Here is a 15,381-nt window from a genome sequence, read left to right as displayed (position 1 = left end):
TCCCTTATCTTTAATAACGTGGAATGGAATCACATTTGGTTGACACAAATTTCCCTTATCAATTGAAAAAATTATGTCCCAATTTTGGGAGATATGGAAAACGCACATAAATATTGAGAGAGAGAGAGAGAGCAAAACAAAACCTTGAAAATCCCATTGGAAGGGTAGCTCCAACAAGTCACAATTAAGTGGTCATGAATTCCTTCTTAGGACTTACTTATTTATCACAAAAAAAAAAAATCCTAAAAAATGTTATACAACAACAATAAATTCAACTTTATCTCAACTTAATGGACTAGAGTGTTACAAAGTTTGAAAAGTTGGGGTGCATTTGAAAATATTGAAAATTTAGGAATGCATTTGAACCTTTGGTCAATTTGAGGGGGGCATTTGATAAAAACCCTTCTTTTTGCCCTTATCTTTAATGACGTGGAATGGAATCACATTTGGTTGACACAAATTTCCCTTATCAATTGAAAAAATTATGTCCCAATTTTGGGAAATATGGAAAACACATATAAATAGTGAGAGAGAGAGCGAGCAAAACAAAACCTTGAAAATCCCATTGGAAGGATAGCTCCAACATGTCACAATTAAGAGGTCACGAATCTAATCCTTCTTAGGGCTTACTTATTTATCCCCAAAGAAAAAAAAATCCTAAAAAATGTTATACAACAACAATAAAGTCAACCTTATCCCAACTTAATGGGGTCGGCTACATGGATCCAAACAAAATAAGATACGAAAAAGAATGAAGAGATGGGAAAAGAGGTAGGAGAAGAAAAATGAAAAATGACAAGTGAAAAAAGGGAAAAAGAGGAGAAGATGAAAGATGAAAGGAAGAGGAAGAGGCACAACCTAGCAAGTTAAGAGAATCTTTGCTAAATGAGATTTGCTACATGGATCCTTGCCTGCCAATAGGCTCTATCTGAGGTGATACTTGGAATATGACTTAGACTATGCATGTCCTTTCTCATAGCTCCTATGGTCATTTTAGGTTTGCCCTCTTGCTCTTTTAGCTCCTTCAATTGGAATCATTTCACTCCTCCTTACTGGGACGTCCCTAGGCCTACATTGGACATGACCATACCACCTTAAACGACTCTCTTGGAGCGTATCATTGATCGAGGCAATTCTCAAGTCAACTCTAATACGATAGTTTCTTACTTTATCCTTCCTAGTTTTTCCACACATCCAAATTAACATCCTCATCTCTGCTACAAAAAGCTTCTCAATAAGACACTTCTTAACTGCCCAACATTCCGCCCCTTACATCATAGCCGGTTCTACAACAGTCCTATAAAACTTTCCTTTAAGCTTTAAGGGAATACGTCGGTTGCACAACACTCCAAACGCACCTCTCCACTTCATCCATCCCACTTTACTTATGTGTGAAACATTTTCCTCTATGTTGCCTTCTTTATTTAAGATTGACCCCAGATGTTTAAAATAGTTACTTTGTTGTATCTCTCTTTCCGCAATTCGCATCATGTCGGCGTCCAATATAGTATGACTAAAACTACACATCATAAACTCCATCTTCGTTCTACTAATCTTAAAGCCACCTGTTTCCAAGGTTGATTTCCAAAGCTCTAGCTTAGTGTTAATCCTTACTTTTGTCTCATCTACCAATACGATATCATATACGAAGAGCATACACCATAGGACCTTGTCTTGAATGTTCTTGGTTAGGTCATCCATAATAAGTGCAAAAAGATAAGGGCTTAAGGTTGAACCCTGATGTAACCCAATTGTAATTGGGAATTCCTTGCCCTGGCCTCCCGCAAATCTCACACTAGTTACTGCACCGTCATATATATCTTTTAACATATCTACATTTATACTCAACACCTCTCTTTTCACTAGAACATGATGAATTAAATCTCTAAGGACTCGGTCATAGGCTTGTTCTAGGTCAATAAAAACCATATGGAGATCCTTCTTAGTAGATAGCTTCTGTCATGGATCTATACCTAACATAATGCCAAATTTGTTCACCAAGATATGGGTCTCTCTTCTCAAGCGAGTTTCAATAACCTTCTCTCAAAGTTTCATAGTGTGGCTCATAAGCTTTATGCTTCTATAGTTATTTGCAACTTTGGATATCCCCTTTATTTTAGTAGATCAAGACTACAATGTTTCTTCTTCGTTCATTTGTCATCTTCCTTGTGTTTAAAATCCTGGTAAACAGATTGGTTAACCAATATACTCCACAACTTCCAAGGCTTTTCCATACTTCGATTGAAATCTCCCTAGCTAAAAACTGTTACCTCTCCTAATATTCCTGATTTATTGTTTTTGATGCAAAATATTTGTGGTTCAACAGAAAATAGAAGAAAGATTCAAAGAGAGATGGTGATGTAGCATCGATCTAGCAGAACGGGTGGACCATGATTGCAACCACCCCAAGGAGCTTAGGCGCTCCACACGGATTCGCCTTCCCAGCGCCTTCGCCACCTCACCTAGGCGCCACATCAGTCCTTGGTCGCAAGTCATTGGTGTCTTCCCTCCTATCTTAGCATATCTTTTAGATTCTTAGATTATTTGCTTTTCTATTTACTAGTTTCCATATGTACGTAGGATTATTTGCTTTCCTATTTACTAGTTTCCATATGTATGTAGGATCTATTGTGTAAAGCAACTTGGGTTGCAAGTTTTAATAGGTTAGGAAAGTTTCCATTATTTCTAGTTGCTATTTTCTCTTCTTATCATATATTTGTAATCAGTTTATGGGTTTTTAATCCCCATCCATGGAATGAAATAGAAGTAGATTTGAAAGAAATTGATTGTGCAGCCTAGCTCCAACCGATCCTTGAAGAGATCACCCCCCTCAACCCTTGAAGAGCCTCCGATCGACAGCCTTGAAGAACTGTCCGCGCCTTGAAGAGCGCCTCCACCTGCGGCCTAGAAGAGCCGCAGACCCTCCATCATTCCACCTCCATCGTTCCATCATCTCTCTCCCACTCACGCTGCCTCACCAGCCCTCTCAAGCCCTCCATCGCCACATAAAATAACAACCCTTCCACCCTTCAGCACATGCGATAACGAATCGCTCCCCTCAATCTCTCTTCTATTGAGCGATCCTTGAGCTCTCAAAGGAGGTCCTCACTAGTTTTGGTATTAGAGCTGGAACAAAGAGAAGATTGTTCTCATGGCACCCCGTTGTGGAGGACATACAACCCATGTTGTAGAAATTGAGACACGTGACAACACTGCCCAAGCCGAGACAGCTCTCCTTCGATGTCAGGTTGCAGAACTCACTAGTGAACTTGAGTTGGTGCACGCTGTTTCTAAACGAATGAGTCAATTAGAGGAAGAAGTAGGAGATGACGATAGCCATTCCTCTACAAATGAAGATTTGTGCCATATTCAGGGAAGAGGACCGCGAGCCAGAAATTCACGCCCTCCTCATCCTCCATGTGAGCAGGACTGGAACCGTAAGCTAAAGGGAGATATTCCAGATTTCACAGGTAATGAATCGCCTAATGAAGTTGTTGATTGGATTACTCTAGTCAATGAAGTTTTTGAGCACCTCGAAGTTCCTGAAGACAAGCGTGTAGGCCTCATAGTCATGCAATTGTGAAGCAAGGTGATTGCGTGGTTTCAGCGAGAAAAGCAGACACGCAAAAGTGAAGGTAAAGATCCAATCACTCAATGGCGGCATATGGAAGAGAAGTTGCGGAAACACTTTCTCCCTACTAGCTACAAGAGGGAGCTCTACCAAAGTTACCAAAATCTTCGGCAAGGTACCCGCACTGTCGATCAGTACACCAGTGAATTCAATGAATTGCTTACCTGCAGTAACATTGGGGACACCAAAGAGATGCTTGTGAGCAAGTATTTGGGAGAGCTGCTACCCCAAATCTAGGAGGTACTTGAAGTCCTTGACATATGGGACTTAGGCGATGCTCATTAGCATGCAGTAAAGATTGAGAAGTCACGTCAATGGAGGTAGCCTTCCTCTACAGGCAGCCTGCAATTCCCCTCTTCCAAGGGTACAGGTACTTACAACCCCCTTTTTAGCCAAATGGCAGTAGGCCAATAGTCAGCAACAAAGGCATTGCAGTCCCCTGCATCGATTATAGGGACGCTGCAGACCAGCAAAAACTATGACACCCTCTCTCTTTACCCAGCAACCCACTTCTTCTCTTAAGTGCTATGCTTGTGGAGAGTTGGGACATTCTGCAAGCAACTGTCGCACTATTAAAAACAAATCGGCCGGCAAAGGACTTTTGTTGGAGAATGATTTTGAGGCGCCAGATGAGGAAGAAGCTAATTTGGAAGACCCCAATATGATAGCTCGGGCGATCCAGAAGGCGAAGTTCTTCTTGCAGACTCTAGTGAATTTCTTATGATAAGAAAGGTGTTTCTCACTCCCCGCCATGAACCTAATGACCATTGGCTCTGTAACAACATATTTCATTTAGCTTGCACCATAGATGGCAAGGTGTGCCATTTGAAAATTGATTCCGGATGTTGCGAGAATGTTATTTTTGAAGAGGCAATTCGGAAGTTGCAGCTCGAACAGAAAGAACATCCTACCCCTTACAAGATGACTTGGTTGAAGAAAGGTATTGAGGTAACTGTTTCAAAACGATGTTTGGTTGCATTATCTATTGCTTCTACTTACTTCGACAAGATTTGGTGCAATGTACTGCCTATGGATGCTAGTCATATTTGGTTGGGCGCCCCAGGTAATTTGATAGAAAGACTTTGCATGATGGATATAAGAATGTGGCCTTGGACCTTGTTTCACAATTTTCTTTATATATCAGATAGATCTCAAAATGTACAGTTTAGGTTTACTATGGACAACCTTTGTATGGCAATAGCCAAAAACTTGGCTAAGAATGCTTGTAGGCTAAGTTCTATACCCTTTGCTGTTTAATAGTATGTAGGCCTGTAAACGGATTGGATTCGGCTCGGATACGGATCGGATGTAATCGGATTCAGATATTTCCTGGTCGAATATGAATACCTCTAAACGGATTCGGATACGGATCAAATTTGGATTTTCAACCATTCGTTTACACCTCTGCCTTGTGTAATCCAAACCTTCCTCCCTGTAGTGGATACAATTCACTCTCAATCCATAGTTTTAGATCATGATTCTTTTTTCCTCATATTCAAGAACCTGTTGAATCCTAAAAAACCCTCCAGATCGTTATTTATTAAATTTTTTATAATTAAGTATTCAGATTCAGATTTTCATCGGAGTATTTAGATTTTTTTTCGGATATCTCTAATCAAATATGGATGCCTCTAAATGGATATGAATGCGGATCGAATTCGAATTTTCAACTATCCATTTACAGACTTAATTTTATGTTTATTTGCTTATTTTCATTAAAAAAAAAAGGTTTTTTTATGCGATGAAATAAATAATTCAACAGTCGATTAGCTGTATCCCGACGCTCGAGCACTCGTGAAATTAAGTAGTGTTAGTCTTCCACTACTGACTTTGCTAGTCTTCCACTAGTGACGAAGCGTGCTGACGTTTCCAATTTCCATGGGATATCCTACAAAACATATAATGTCAACATCCCAAATGCTTTTATGACTTAGGGAGGGTGGTGACATTTTCAATTTTCATGGGATATGTTACAAAACATAAAATGCCAACATCCCAACTGCTTTTATGACTTACGGAACGTGCTGACGTTCCCAATTTCCATGCGATATCGTACAAAACAAAAAATGTCAACATCCCAACTTTGATCAAAAAAAAAACAAACATCCCAACTGCTTTTATCAAAAATAAAAAAATAAAAAAATAAAAAATTAAACATCCCTAGTGGTTGAGCTAGTCAAGCAACCACATGGATTTGCATTCTCTACACAATTTTCTCTTCCACATTGGGTTCTGCATTGATTTTTTGTTTTTCACACAATTATTACATTTTCATGGGTGATGCACACACACTCTCTCTCTCTCTCTCTCTCTCTCTCTCTCTCTCTCTCTCTCTATGTGATTATAATGGTTTTTCAACAATCTCTCTCTTTTCTCTAAGCACGTACAGTCCTGCACATGCATTCCAACAGGTCTTTTGTTTAGTTTATGTTTGATTCGAATTTTTATTTTGAAATAGTAAGATCGTCATATGTAAGTATGTTAAACGGTTTGGTTTCGATGTAATTGGTTTGAATTGATGTAAGGATTTTTAAGTGAAAATAAAACCAAATCGTTTATTAAGGTTTTCAATTATTAAATCAAAATCATTTAATAATTGGTATCGGTTTCTCGATTTATAAACGGTTTTGGTCTTAAATGATTTGTCACGGTTTTAGTTACTTGATTTCTAAATGGTTGGTCTGTTTTACACCGAATTTAATGCTTACTAGATGTACTCAACTAGCCACACTGAAAAGAACATAATTTTAATTCATAGAGAACTCAAAATATTCATAGTACCATTAAATATTATTATATTAATGTATTTGAACGAATCCAATCCAATTATTTTATTACAAATCTCACATATACACTTCTACCAATCTATGTTTGACTCTCATTGTTATCAAATTTAGCAATAACCTATTGTTTGAACTATGAAGGCATTAATGGTTATTACCAAAAAAAAAGGCACTAATGGTTAATTATTGTTATTACATATTATTAATGTGCGATTTAAATGGTTTACCAATGGTTTAAACTGTTCGTTTTAATTTAAACCATTTAACTAAACAATCCCAATTCTAAACCAAAACCGAACCATTTATTAAACGATCGTTTCACGTTTTTGGTGTAAATGGTCGGATTTGATTTCAAGAAATGGTTTCAATTTGATTTTGACACCCTTAGTCATATGGGTATAAATGCCCATCTCAGATGGTTATATACCACCACGCCTATTTAATGATTCAATGCACATTTCCGTGTACGGATTCCTTCTCTTTTTGTAAATATAGAATTTTGAATAATTTTAAAATAAAAATTTTAGATTAATTCTTTATTTTTTTGGTTAAAAAAAAATTAGATCAATTGTATAGAAAAATTGTATGGAAGCATAAGTTATTAGGGTAAGAGGTCGCACCCCCACACTAAACCGCTGAGAATGCACGCAAGAGCATCAACATAGATGCTATTTTTTTTTTTTAAATCTCATAGGGGTACAGTGATACTTTCGCGCGACCAAGTAGGCATTATTTTTCCTTTATCTTTAATAACTTGGAATGGAATTACATATGCTTGACACAAATTTCCCTTCCCTTTAATAGCTTAGAATGGAATAACATTTGGTTCTACCCAAAAAACAAAGGAATCACATTTGGTGGACACAAACTCTAAGATACATATATAATGAGAAACATTAGAAAAACCTTAGATCCCTTGCAACAATTACACATCATATTAGTAAAACCAAAAATAATCAATTGAAAAAATCCAAGTGAAAAAATATGTCCCATATTTTGGGAGATATGGAAAACATGTAAATATTGAGATATAGAGAGAAAAATAAAACCTTTAAAATCCATTGGAAGGGTAGCTCAATTGGTAGGTACCAACATGGCACAATTAAGATGAACAATTAAGAGTTAATGAATTCAATCCTTCTGGGGCTTACTTATTTAGCAAAACAAAAAACCCTAAAAACCATTATTTTTACTAATATTCCTAATTTATTTTTATGCAAAATAATTGTAGATCAAGAGAAAATGGAAGAAAGAATCAAAGAGAGATGATCAATTTTCCTACAATTACCATTGACAAAATTGGGATTATTGCACATTTGTAAAACCAATTGATACCTTAACCTTAGAAATAGAAGACTCATGCTACTTATAATAATAATAATAATAAATAAATTAAAAAAAACCCCATGCACGATTTCCCCAGTCAGGAAAGAGTAGCCAACTCTTGCATAAAAAATAAACACTATGGAAGCATTTTCTTTAACGACTTTGGCATAGACATAGATTCCAACTAAAATTTTAGAATTCGAGAGTAGAGCTTAATAAAAATCTATAGATCCTAAAACGGGCGAGATCCAAATTCTAGATCCTTGGTCCAATTCTAGAGATGGACCCCAAAAATCTTGAGCAAATGTAAATCTGGCAAACAGCAATCCAAACCAAACAGACAGATAAATACCGGAGTAATTTATTTATAGGTCAAAGTGTTTTCTTTCTTTGTTTGGTTTTTTTTCTCTGAATCATAAAGTTTAAAAATAAATAAATAAAAATTCCCACTTCCATGAGTAATGAATCTGTGAGTGAACATTACTTTCCAAAACTGCCTCTGAAATTCCTGAGCAACATTAAATAGTTTTTGCATAACAATCTCAAAAAGAACGACGAAAGAAAATCATAACATTTTCACTTTTCAGCAAAAGTGTGCAAATAATTATTCTTACAACATAGTTGTGAATACACTTCATAATAATTATTCTTTTCAAAAACCTTTTTATTAAACAACTGAATCCAATGACATCTCCAATGGCCGAATGCTTAGGAGTTCCCCATCGATCAGTACACCAGATTTATATCCTCGGGCTTCAAACAAGCAGCAACACTTGAACTGAAAATTACATTATATGTACAAAAGAAATCAGAAACTGAAACGGGAAAAAATAATAAAAAGAAAACAAAGCCAATATTTTTCTTAAACTCATTGATTCTCACAAAATTTAGAAGTTTGATTCTCAAAGATACAAGATTGATCATTTGATTCAGTTACTCTCACCTTCATGCCAACAAATTCTGTTGAAGTAAGTAGGACATGAACAAAAAGCAAGGTAAGTTAATTAGGATATCTATATAACGAATCATTAATGACAGTTGTGAAAAATATTTTCCCCATGAACCATTAAGTTGGCCTGATTTTTAAATTTCTAGACAGAAAAAATAAAAGGTATTAAAATTCCATACCAGCTAGCTCGATCAAATGCGTTGGTACATGCAGCTTGCATCGAATCCTTTCGTCCATGCTTGCTGTTGATCCATCCAGTCAGTTAGAGCTGGACAGCGTTTAATTACTAGAGAACAGTTGAACTTTTGAAGCTCATCAAATTTTTCTAGGTTTGTACAATTCTTGAACTTAAGTATCTTGAGTGATGAATACCCATCTCCGCTGCAATCTGGATCACTTCCAATTTCAAAAAAGAAGCCATCTTTCAACTCTATTTGATCGCTGCCACTAATACTAAGTGAGTTGAGATTTGGAAGATGCCGAAGGGGTGGAAGGCACTTGCATTTGATCAAAGAAACTTTCTCAAGTTTTATGAAGGAGACACTGGACACCCAGTTTGGGAAAATCTCACCGCCATAGCCTGAAATTTTCAACTTTTTCAGATTACCATGTGGTTTGAGGCCTTCAAGAACATCCTTAAATTTGTCCTTTTTAGGGGGTTCCTTCCACTCGAACTTCAATTGACTAAGACCCGGTTTATCATCTAGTGCAGCTTTCTTGGCCTCTTCCAACGTCGAGACATTTTCAAGATTTGAAATGCAAAGTGATCCTCTAAGATTATTCATATTCTTCAACACACCAATATTTTTTCCATGTTTTTTCCCCACGACAAATGCCCCAGTAAATGTCTCAAGGTTGGTTAATTGCTCAATTCCTTCTGGCATGGAAACTAAACGTTTCTTTTTGTCTAGAATAAGATGCAGCAAGCTTACAAGACCGTTCAAAGGGGGTAACTCCTCAAGCTTTAAACAACCATCGAGTTTCAATATCAGTAAACTAAGAAGTTTACAAATTGTCTTGGGCAACTCCACAATTTTTTCAGCGTTGGAGAGATTAAGGCATCGGAGGTGCTTCAATCCACCAATAGATTCTGGAATTTGAATGATGCAACAACCACAGCTTATATCCAACACGCGTAAGCGTTTGAAAAGTCCAAGTTCATTGGAGGAGGATGTAAATCCCGGAATGGAGGAGCGTATCTTCGACGGCAATCTTTTGAAACGGCGGCGTGCAAAATGACTACTTTGCCTTTCAGGTGGTTCACTCCTGGTAGATGATGCCTGTGCGTGCCCTGCTGCTGCCATTGACTGCGGCGCAGAAGCAGAAGCAGGAGCAGGATTGCTTTTAGTTTTGATATGCATAATCGTTCGCAATTTTTCACATCTAGCACCAGCAGCAGCAGTATCTTTTTTTTTTTTTCCAGTGAAAGCGACAGCAAGATCATCAAATGTATCCCAAAAATTTGTACAATGTATTGATAATAAATGGTGGAGAGAAGCCGGTAAGCAGGTTCTTGCTTGGTAACGATCCTCTAGTTGTTGACATTCTCCACGAGAAGCAAATTTTGCAAGCTCATGGATCGTATCATCTGCTAATTGATGATGTATAATACCATTTGAAGAAAAAGATTGGAGCTTCTCAGCATAATACCTTCTCCCTGCATCTTGCAATGTTAAACCCTCGTGTATCTGAATAAAATCTAGAGCCATCCATAGGTGGACTATGTTATCCCTCTGATCAAATACATCACTCTGGGGGAACATCGACAAAAGCTTCAAGCATTTTTTCAAAGGCATTGAGAGGTTTTCATAGATTGGCCACGAGTCTTTTACCGAATCCCACCCACCATTCTCATGATTAGTGGTATCTAATACTGATGCTGGGGACGATGCTGGCTTTCGTCCGTTATCGAACGTATTCCTGATTATGGCATCTATGTTCTTTCGAACATTAGTTATAACATCAGCTGAGGGGAAAGACTTGGATACCTTATCGCCTGCTTTTAGTCGATGCTTGAGGCCATCAATTCCAATTTCGTCCAACATGTCTTCTACATCAGAGATTGCAGTTTTAAGAAGTCTCAGCCACAAATCATCTTTCACTTCTTCATATTTCAATTGATCAAGCTTAATCTCAGCTTTGTCAATTGACGAGGAGAGCGCCCGCACACTCATTGAAATCTCATAATTAGATGGGTTCTGTCCATCCCAGTTACTCAGGAACCTATCAAATAAAGCCTTTATGACGGGAGATAACAAAATTCCAGCGCCAGTAAGGACGAGCCCAGCAATTTCAAATCCAGACATGGCTTCTTTCTCAGAAAAGAAGGTTTGCTTTGCACTTGGATGTTATTAGTCACTTGCAAGTTAAGAGAAAGTGAACAAGTGATCTATGGTTTGTTTTTTTTTTTTTTTTGGCCCTTTCTTATAGTGAGACTGGGGAGATTGGGAAGCGTCAATATGAAGAAGAGTGGTGAGGAATCGTTATCCTCTTCTAGTACAGCACGGTGCTATAACGAATCGTGTGGCGGCTGTAGAGGCCATGTGTACCATGTGGGGTCTATTGTGCACATGGCCTCTACAACCGCCGCACGATGCGTTATAACACCGTGCTATAACAGGAGAGGATAAATATTCGAGTGGTGAGATGGCTTGCACGTAAGAACGTAGAGATAGTGAACAACAGAATTTGGTAACATGTGGTGTGTGGAAGTCCATGGACGACCTTTGTCTCCTCCATTTCCTGGGTAGGTCCATTTCCCCAATTTCCTCTAATAAGGGGAGGGGGGAGGGGGGAGGGGGGAGGGGAGAGACAAGACCACCTTACCCTTGATCGAACACATTGCCCAAGTGGGGTCCACCCCCTCTATTAGAGGAAATTGGGAAAATGGAACAGGCAAGAAATGGAAGAGATAAAAATTCGAAAAGCCCAAGTCAAGATAAAGTAGGACCTATAACTGGTCTTTTATGCCCTTTGAGTATATGTTGTAGGGGAATGATATATGGGGTCATTTTTGTAATCTAGCTTTAGATCCAAGTAAAGAAGTATAATTTAAATTTGACCTACTTTATTCTATCTTAAGGATAATCAAGTAATATCACTAACAGGGGCAGTTTCTTTAGACTCGCAGTTCCTTCAGATTCTGATCACATGAAGATCTCTCAGGTTTCCATGGCGGTTTAATGGCAGATTTAAGTCCGGTTCATTCTCTCGACCTTTCAATGGATCTACGAGAAATCTTCATTTCCATCTCCAAAAATACTAGAAATGACAAAGAACAAAGAACAAAGAACAAAGAACAAAGAAAATTCTCAAACACCCAAATGGGGACCGTTATCTTTTTTTACGTCACGGAGATATAATAAAAGAAAGAAGAAAAGAACTAAAACTAATAAACAAGATTGAAATCTTTAACCGTCAATCGATCTGAAATAGGTTTCAAGAATTTGAAACCCTAGAATCTTCAATTACAGTATATAGGATTGACGACTCAGAAGAATACGTGGTTCAACTACGTAATTCGTAGAGCAAAGGAGGTACATTTAATACAAAAGGATTGCAAAGGGAGACGAGAGAGCTTCTGTGTCGATGAAGCTCGTTGGCTCCATCTTTGAATCTAGCTGAGGCAGGAAAGTATGCGAACGTATAGAGAGAGAGGATCTACCGCTAGAGATTTTGCTCCACCATAGCAGCAGGAGGGGTTAGTGTGATTTTCCAAAACTACTCAAGATTGTTACCGTAACTAGCTTAGGAGAGATGAGGGGCCTTGCGAATTTACATTCTTGAACATTTTAAAAGTTTAGTTACAAATTCTGCTTGTATCCTTCTTGGTTATAAATTCTAAATCATTTTCGAAAAAATAAAAAAATCTATTTTTTTCAGGTGAGAAATTCAGTTCTTCTCTGCCATGAGTCATGACATATTAGAAATCTGAGATTTTAAGAATTTTTTTTTTACTTTTGGTAAATAGATTTTAAGAATTGGAAGCTGGGGTTTGGGTTGTTTTTCACAGTTGATTCCCTACTGACTACTGGGCTTGTATCCTTCATTTCTACCGGGGATTGAGGTATCGGTCTCCATCGATATCATAATGTCTGAAATCTAATTAGATCGATCGAGAATCTATATACCAATACGACCCAGTCAATACTGCGGATCCGTTTAGCTGGGATACCATTACAAATGGTGGATGCCATCTCGATTTTTTTTTTATTTAGTAGAAGATGACTTCCGGATGTCCGGCATGAGTGGGCATGACCCACACTGTTACAGTTGCTTTTATACAATTATTTTCCTTGTCGTTTTTCTTTTTCTTCCGTCATCACGAATTTGTTGTCCCCTTTCCATGATCCATCAATTGTTTCTTTCTTCCCATTCCGATCTAGTTTATTATTATTATTATTATTATTATTTCAAACTTCGTCCTTTTACAGTCGTTTCTCTTTTAACTTCTTTATGCTTACTTTTCTTTTGGTTTAAAGGTTCAATGTCTCTTACCCAATAAAATAAAATAAAATTCAATGTCTAGTGTCTTTACATGCTGAAGAAAATCGAAGAAAATCCCTATTTCTTTTTAGTGATTTTTTCCTTGAACAGTTCAATTTTGAGCAAATTACAAGGTCCTCTCATGGACTTCAATTTTGAGCAAATTACAAGGTCCTCTCATGGACTATAATCCTATTACAAATCCCCAGTGTTTTGAACAATTACATGGATATTTACATCCTAAAATTACCTATTAATTGGTGATGGCAGATCGATGTAATTGGAGCAAAAGAGAAGGAGATCGGTCAAGAATTTGGATCACCTATGAAAAAAAACAGAGTTATCGGGGCTAGGACAGTTGCAACCGCAAAGGTACCCAATAAATAACACCACTAGGAGTAATGATGACCATCAAATGATACCTGGCATTAAGCAGTTTCTATAACCCCCAAGGAGGGACGGTTGAATAACTTCCACAGGGACATTGCTTTTGCAATTATAAATGCCAGAATTCAAGAAGCAAGGGGTATCTCTTGATCAATCACAATCTATTATTTCACTTATCTTACCTTTCTTAGTGTAATCTGTTATATCCCTAGTGTAATTTTCAATCTGACCATTGCCGTCATTCTATCCATCAAGTTCTTCTTTTGATTCTCCCTCATCAATGGTATGCTCTTTGGATATACTAGTATTGAAATCAATAGAATTCTTGATTTTCTTTCAAGTTTATTACTTGGTCTTGGGATTGTTCTTTTCTTCGAGCATTGCAATTTGGTCTTTATATTTTAAAGTCCTTGAAGCAATCGAGGCAAGAGGAGAATCCACATTTTCTGGTTAGAAGTCAATAATATAATTTCCTTAAATCTTGAGTCTTAGGAGACTCGAGCACACCCATGCTCTCTATCACATATCATCCATTATGGTTGATCGATTGTTGAGCGACTGGAAAAAGAGCCAAAAAATGGACCTTCCCTGGACTATGGTGGCATTTACAAGTAATCCCAATTCGTTAAGTTGAAACTAGTAATTCAAGCAAAACATTCATAAATGATCATATTACCCTTCATTAGTGTAGTTTTACCCTTTTACCCTTTCATTACAAAACCTTGAGATATCTCATCAACCTTTCCATCGTTCCAGCCTCATCTTCCATCTCACTTCTTTCTTCTCCAGTGACTTGTATATTTCATCATGTCATGTCTAGCGATCTGTGAGGAGTAATCACTCCAATCCGGCGATCTCTAGCGATTGATCTGCGTGGAGTAATCATTGTTACTCTTGAATGGATTCCTTATAATGGCTTTGTGATTCACCTCTGAGATGGAAGCTCTGAGCCTTTGGTCCTTAAAGGGGACTTCTAGGCAACCCCTCATTTGGAACTTGATATGGGTGTAGACATCACATTTTGTCGCCCCGAGTGGCCCTAGACAATGATGAGCTTGGGATTTACCTAAAGGATGGAAATAGTTCCCTTGATATAGTTCATAGTGCCCCTAAAAGACTAGATAAGAGTGGTATTTCAAGTTGATGATTGTATAATCGTATTGATATGTATTTATACAAGTGGAGTGGAATTTGTTAACTCCTTGGTCCAAGCTGTTCAATCCCTATATGCTAGGTAACAACGATTACTGGAGATCCTTCTTCACAGTCTGTAGTTGGTAGCAAAACTGCATAATAAGAGCTTGAGATTAGGAGGGAAAAAAGCCTTTCAAGGGCCCCCCAAATAGCAGCAGAGGTGCGAAGACCAACAACCTGAGCCATAACAGGTTCTATCAAGGTTACATTGATCAAGCTAAGAAGTTATCATAATCCGGGTTAGAAGTTGTTGGATCCGGCTTCGCAGGGCACAGAATCGAACCGTCTAGGTAGCCAAGCATTTGAGTGGCACGACAGATAGGGAGAAATTGAGAATGCCAAAGGAGGTAGTTCTGCCGATCGAGCTTGATAGAAACTAGATTCATGATATTGGCAAGGGGATTGAGAGGGGAACTAAGAGAAGGAGCGATAGTCAAGGGCACAACCACGGTGCTAGAGGAAGACGAGGATGTCGACATGTTGAAAAAAAAAAATGGAGACGTGAGAGGATAAGATAAGAGAGGATTCAGTCAATAACGAGAGGCCTAATCCACGTTATCTTGAGGTTGGTTATTAGGCCCCCTTGCCCTAGGCAGTATTCTTAGCTCCCATGTTGGTATATGTGG

At 37.9% G+C, this 15,381-nt stretch overlaps 1 protein-coding gene across 1 annotated transcript; it reads right to left on the bottom strand.

Annotated features, from left to right (window-relative positions):
• Window positions 1-8,880: 8,880 nt before the first annotated feature.
• LOC122663340 (putative disease resistance protein At3g14460) lies at window positions 8,881-10,995 on the bottom strand. Its single transcript, XM_043859017.1, has one exon. It carries the CDS (start codon window positions 10,993-10,995, stop codon window positions 8,881-8,883), a length of 2,115 nt encoding a protein of 704 aa, XP_043714952.1.
• Between the last annotated feature and the right edge of the window lie 4,386 nt (window positions 10,996-15,381).

This window comes from Telopea speciosissima, chromosome 5 (assembly GCF_018873765.1).
Source record: "Telopea speciosissima isolate NSW1024214 ecotype Mountain lineage chromosome 5, Tspe_v1, whole genome shotgun sequence".
Lineage (NCBI taxonomy): Eukaryota > Viridiplantae > Streptophyta > Magnoliopsida > Proteales > Proteaceae > Telopea > Telopea speciosissima.
The sequence above is the reverse complement of the archived record's forward strand: the minus strand, read 5'-3'. Positions and strand labels throughout refer to the sequence as shown.

What these genes read in the sequence shown, in the direction of transcription:
- LOC122663340 (XM_043859017.1), bottom strand. Translation starts at nt 10,995, where the DNA reads ATGTCTGGATTTGAAATTGCTGGGCTCGTCCTTACTGGCGCTGGAATT.